General features: G+C 36.5%; 2 protein-coding genes across 3 annotated transcripts in view; both read left to right on the top strand.

Moving 5' to 3' along the window:
• The first annotated feature begins 488 nt into the window (after positions 1 to 488).
• On the top strand, positions 489 to 3,737 carry snrpe (small nuclear ribonucleoprotein polypeptide E). The gene is made up of 5 exons (XM_015060340.1): positions 489 to 679; positions 2,020 to 2,046; positions 2,132 to 2,194; positions 2,413 to 2,491; positions 3,532 to 3,737. Exons 1-5 carry the CDS (start codon positions 626 to 628, stop codon positions 3,585 to 3,587), a joined length of 279 nt encoding a protein of 92 aa, XP_014915826.1. The 5' UTR covers positions 489 to 625; the 3' UTR covers positions 3,588 to 3,737.
• Positions 3,738 to 4,095: 358 nt separating this feature from the next.
• cdc42 (cell division cycle 42) overlaps positions 4,096 to 6,353 on the top strand; it is a 19,873-nt gene continuing 17,615 nt past the window's right edge. Inside the window, exon 1 of one of the 2 annotated variants that reach the window (XM_015060339.1) lies at positions 4,096 to 4,201. The gene's annotated coding sequence lies outside the window, so the exon portion shown is untranslated. Of the gene's footprint in view, positions 4,240 to 6,353 lie in introns of both variants that reach the window. The other variant, XM_015060338.1, reaches the window with a different exon arrangement.

Below are 6,353 nucleotides of genomic sequence, written 5' to 3'. Positions count from 1 at the left end.
ATTTATTTATTCTTTTTTTTTTGTCATAGTACCCCCAAGAATTTAAAACGACTTTCACCCCTGGTCATGAGACAGTTAAGCAATTTCTTGGGTTTCTATTTAAGCAAATAAAAACAACAACAACAAAAAAAACCTCAAAATCTTTTTTCCATACTGTCATAACTGATGTGTAGAATTTTGAGGAAAGAGATTAATTTAATACAATTTCAAATAAGGCTTTAACATAACAAATATGTGAAAAGCTGTGACTAAATTCCAGATGCTCTGTATATTACTCAGAAATAGAAAATATTTTAAGCAAGAGCTCTCAAAGGATCTGTAAAGGAACTTCACTTATATTTCACCTGGCTAAATAAATAAATTGTAATGGATTTTGTTGTTTGTTTATTGTACATTATTTCAAGCCACTATCTTCCCAAACATGATCAGAATGTTTCTATATTTATGACCTCCCTTCTCTGGAGGCGCTGTTTCGCTTCACTAGCCGTTCATACAGGCGCGGAAGGCGGAAGCAAACGCGCCATTGTAGCAGATTTGCAACGTGAGTGGAACGTTAAGGCGCTCTGAAGCCAGAAAGGGTGCTGTTTTTTAACGCTTTCATCTCGTTGGTGTTTTTGTTGGAGAAATGGCGTACAGAGGACAAGGACAGAAGGTCCAGAAGGTTATGGTGCAGCCCATTGTATCCTTTTGAACATACCGACGGTACACCGTTCAATGAGGTGCTAAGATGACTTAGCAGCTAGGCTAATTTTAGCTACGTCGTTGCTAGCTAATACATTTGTATTTTGGTACATTTTTAAAATCTGCTCGGAGTGACTATTGCGGGCATGTACAACGTTTCTAAGTTTGTTTCTAGCTGGTACTGAATGACAAATTTACAACCTAGCAGCGGAAAAGACTTTGCCGCGTTAAAGTTAGCATCAATTTCAAGTATCTCATAAAAGTCATAACTTAGCAGGAATCGATTCAAGTGCAAAATGTGCATTGAACGTTAATAAGACAACAGATTATTTACAATACAGTATTCCCGTTCCCCAGTGAACGGGAATACTTGAGAATGTAATTCAAAAATGATGCAAATTTGTACTGGTGTTTGAAGCAGCAGATGGAAACGTTTTGTTTGTAATCAAGCTACAATTATTACTGGTATAATTTTCATACAATGGAAAATGTTTTATAGTTATGGTTTTATAATGAGTATAACCAGGTTAATCCAGAGAGTTTTACTATAAAGTCAACTTTGCTGCTCCAGAATGAGCTGGTTTTGAATATATTAAACTTGACTGAATATCAGGGAGCTATTTGGAAGAAAGTGACAATACTTATTATTGGAAATAAATCTGTCCAGTAAAACCAAAGGAAACTAAAAACTAGATGCCTTTCTTTCAGTACAACCAACTTGCAAAACCCATTTAAAGTTTTGGTTCTACAATGAATAAAGTATATTCTGTAAAAACAAAAAAATAACTTTTTTGGGGGGAGAGTTTTTTTTTTGTTGTTGTTGTTTTTTTTTAAATCGTGAGAACTTGTGACTCAACAATTTTGTCCCAAAAAGTTTGGACACCCCTGATGTTAGTTGAAAAGACTATTCCAATTGTAGCCAATTAGTTTAAATAAGCTTCATAAATTCTGATTATAAAAGTCATCAAACATCCAGACTTTAAAAAAAGCCTCAATATGTCTATTTTTTGTCCCTCTTTGATTCCATGGCAGTAAGCAATAACTGTAAAGTTGAGCAGTTCTTTTAAAGGTTAATGAAATGTTTGATTTGGGGTGTGGGGGTTTGACAGTGTTTAAAGTAAGTGTTTGACGGCCCATAATGAATTAGATTTATGGCCTGCTGTATTCATAGTAACGTTCCATCTCATGTGAAACCTGGATGAAACTGGAACATGTTGCAGGGTGTAAAACAACCCTGTGACAGCAGCTTTATCTACTGGAGCCAACAAAACTAGTTTTCTTTCAGTGTGAATTAAAACAAATATATGTCTGTCTGCTTACCTTGACTTGATGTTTCAGAACCTCATTTTCAGATACCTGCAGAATGTAAGTTCCCACTTTCTCTTCTAATCCCAAATCGATTAAAGTCTAGATTGAGAGAGCCTGATTCGGTTTTCTCTCTAATTCCCAGCGTTCCAGAATCCAGGTGTGGCTGTATGAGCAGGTCAACATGCGGATAGAGGGATGCATTATTGTAAGTTCTTCAATATTTCTATCAAAAATATTCAGCTTGTAAAATGTTTTTAGAAGTTTTAACCAATAATAACCAAGCATAGTAAAAATAAACTACTAGTTTAGATGTTAGTTTCACAATTCCTGGAACCCTGTTAATAATAACTGGTTAGAACAGGTTATTATAGTTTTTATGCAATGGTAAATCCCTGGTAAACTTTGTCCCTGTTTTGATTTCAGGGCTTTGATGAGTACATGAACCTGGTTCTGGATGATGCTGAGGAAATCCACATGAAGACCAAGAACAGAAAGCCACTGGGTAATATGACTTAAAGAGCCTAACCTGGGTCAGCCTTGTAGTGATGGATTACCCTTTCACTGCTTTTAAATCATTGATTTATATTACGGAAAAGAGGAGTTCTTTTACAGATCTACACCCATCCATCCATTTTCTGCCGTTAATCCGGGGTCGGGTCGTGGGGGCAGGGCAAGATCTACAGCGTCTTGCAAAATATTCCTACCACTTGAACTTTTTCTCTTTTGGCGTGTTTTCACACCTGATAGTCTGGAAGATTTGGTTTGATTGGAAACAAAAATGGCAACATTTGTTACATTTTCAGCTGCTGTGGTTCTTTTACACTGCACTCAGTCAAGCCAACCAAACTGTTTGAAAAACCAAATTCTCGCTGCACCAAGAACCACAGAAGGAAATGACACGAAAACCTCTGAAGAAGACACTGAGCACAACTTCCTTCTTCACAAAATGGAAAAACAAAATGGGGTGGAGTTGGATTTTGGCGGTTGTAGGATTTCATTCTTGTTTTAGATAAAAGAACACAAGTCATTTCTCCTGCTAGTGTTAGGCTCATCTTTGTTTTAGTTGTATTTACCCAGAATGCCCTGTTCTATAATCCTCTTCCTGCTTTTGAACTGCTGTCCTTTCCACTTTCATTCACGTAAGATAACACTTTATTGATCCCCGAATGGGGTGGGGAGATTTGTTTATCCCAGGACAGCATACAACAGAAATGAAAAATAAGTAAATAATAATATAGAACTGTAAATGACAATTATCAGTGATGTCTTAAAGACACATCAATCAGAATATTGCTAAAAATATATTCAACATTTAAAATGGGGATAGAGATTGCATTATAAAGTCTGAGCTTCAGACAGAAGACTTGCTTTAGCATTCCTTAGCACATCTGGGCTGTAGCAGCGTTTGGCTATGTCTGCTCTTCATATCGATTATTGTATGTATAAAAAGTAACCAGAGTTTTTTTAATCTGTTTTCTAATTTGCATCTGATCCGTCTCCGTGTCGTTTTTCTACATCCTTATACGTTGCCTTGTCTTCCAGGGAGGATCATGCTGAAAGGAGACAACATTACACTGCTGCAGAGCGTGTCCAACTAGAAGAGGAGATGCCGACAGTTCTAGACTTTTCTAGAATTATGTTTTCCCTTTTTTATTGTTTCTGTGTTTTGTTTGTATGGCATGAATATTGTAATTGTTTCTCTCAACCACATGGTCCCATTTCGAAAATAAAATTTTGTTTTTCCTAGATTTGTACATCTGATTCCTAACACATAGGTCATTGAGCTGCACTGCCATCTAGAGGCAAACGAGATGATTGCAACCATCTCTTTTAAGTCAAATGAATAAAATACAGAATGAAAGCAATAATTTTTTGTTGAATATAGGTGTGTACATGGTAATAAAAATTAAAGCAATTCGGGATATGGTTAATCGTTTAATAACGAAATAGTAATATAATTATACAAAAACAATAAATATATTTATCTGTGTGTCTATATATTTTTTCATTAATTTTACATTCACTCACTGATTCAGGCACATCCCAGACCCATTTGTTGGGAAAAGGTTGTCCTTGCTGTCTGTTATTCAAATGAATGAACGGAATGACGTAAAACGTCAGTACGTATTCGACGTGTCCCTGCTCTGCTGACTGGGAAGCCCTTAGTGTGGAGCTGCCAACGCCCGGTGTTGAGACCCAAATAGAGAATACTGTACGGAAAATTATAAATACCCACATATAGTGTTTAAGGTATGTTCTTAATATTTTTTTTGTTATTTTTTTAGTGTATCAGCGTTATGTAGCATGTGGTGCTAGTTATAACGGGGATATAGCTGCTAATTATTCCCATTCAGAAACAGCATCCGCTAGATTTAGCTGCACTCCCGTTAGCCCACAAGCTATCGGGAGGACGGCATTCAGCTAGCAAAGCAAGTAAGCAGACTGCATTATTAGACCGGAAAGTAAATTCACCCTTTTCGTTACTCAAAGCTATTAACTGCATAACGTATTGTCATTTAGGCTATAAACGTATTGCTTAAAATTAAGCAATACTTCTCTAGTTGTTAGCTAGGGGTTAGACGCTTACGGAGGTAAAACAAACCTTAGTTGTATGTTTATATTTAAACAATATACGGTCCAACATTCAAAACTGCTAACATTTAGATACCCGAAAGTTACCAACGATTCCTTGTTGTTCATTTGAAAATACATCGCGAGATGGCGATTTAAAGAACCGGCAGGAAATAGGCCACAGAGGCCGGGATGTGGTCGAAGTGCAACCGCTGAGGCCAGCAGCAGCCAGCTATCGGTTCTTTTATCGTTGGAACTTCAGGCCAGATGTTAAAATTCTGATGTTGGCGTATATAACCTCTCGGAGTTGATGCTGGTCCATTTAGAATAAGAAAGGAAGCGCAATTTTGAATGCTACGATTGCAGTCGATGTAAACTGCGTATGTTTAGTTCATCAGTCTGCTTTTTGATTGAACAAAATTGAAAACGTGTTGCTTTTTAAGTGCAAATTACATCACGATACTTTTTGTATTTTTATTATAATCTCAGACATGTTTTTATGTTATGGCAGGTTTTCTTTCTCAGTCTTATCTACTGGGGAAATACTGCTATATCAGAATGAACCTTCGCGCTGTTTAACAGGCCTGTCCTAAAAATGCCTACTGGCCTACTAACACAAATGCTTGGATTAAGTCTAAAAGCGTTTACAACTGCAGCCACCCTCTGTCAGCCATTGCCATCAGCTTTGCCTGCTTTAGAACAGTTTGACATATTTAGAGTGCGGTGGGTTTTGAGATTTTTCCTTAATACTCCGCCTCATGGAGGACACGTTAGATAACGGTTCTGTTTGAAAATGGAGAGTAGATGATAGTTTTCTTTCCTAGAGCTGCTGGTGGTTTAGTTGGTGCCAAATGCACATTTATTCTTTAAAACTGGGTTTAGATTCTTAGAAATCAGATGACTGAGAACCCATTTTTGCTGAGCACTGAGTTGTGATGATAGTTTAGTTGCTACTATTTGGGTCAAATCCTATTTCACCCTTCTTATGAAGTACAACTTTTTTTTAGGGGTAGACTTTAAAATTGAAGTGTAAGGAGTAACACTAGTAAATTCTCTATTGTGTTTTAAAATGTACTTTATATAAGAGTTTTGCAGCCGGATTCTGAGATTTGGTTTTGTAAACTGTTACAGTCTCTCTTTATTATCTATATTATAAGAAGATATGAAATATAATTCAAAATGTTTTTCCCCCTAGCTTTCCAGATGTGATTAGCCAACAAATATATCAGCACAGGCATCGTTACACTGTTGTGAAATAGACTTTCTTTATGTTTGAAATATAAACAGATTATTTAGAGTTCACATTCTTAACTGGCTTTAGAATATATGAAAGATCAGTGTGATTACCCATTCAACACCAGTCTGATTGTTTTCCACAGAGAATGTAGAAGCTTAGCTCAACTTGGAGATTTTCTAAAGGCTGCCAACATTTATGAATCCATCATGTTCCATAACACAGGCTGAAGCTTTGTAAGGATAAAATAGAAATGTTTCTGTGCTTTGCTTAGCCAGACTAACGAAGAGTCTGAATAAATGACTAGAAAGTCTCCTTATAAAGGAGTTTTCTTTTAAAAAGCCTTTATGCTCCTGTATTTTTTCTGACTTCATTTGAAATACCAAGTTGACACTAAAACCAGTGAATTGAGTCTCTGCCACTCAGTAAAGGCAAAATGTTGTAAGTAGGGATGCTCCGATCAGGTTTTTTGCTGCCGATTCCGATCACCTATCATTGCTAATCACCTGAATTGGCTGTTAATTTTTTGCGTTAGGTATAAATGCTACTATGTGATCTG

The sequence above is a fragment of the Poecilia latipinna genome, unplaced genomic scaffold (genome assembly GCF_001443285.1).
Source record: "Poecilia latipinna isolate Pla-1442-1.1 unplaced genomic scaffold, P_latipinna-1.0 Scaffold1701, whole genome shotgun sequence".
NCBI classification, from domain to species: Eukaryota; Metazoa; Chordata; class Actinopteri; order Cyprinodontiformes; family Poeciliidae; genus Poecilia; species Poecilia latipinna.
Note: the sequence above shows the minus strand (reverse complement) of the source record. Positions and strands in the feature narration are given on the sequence as shown.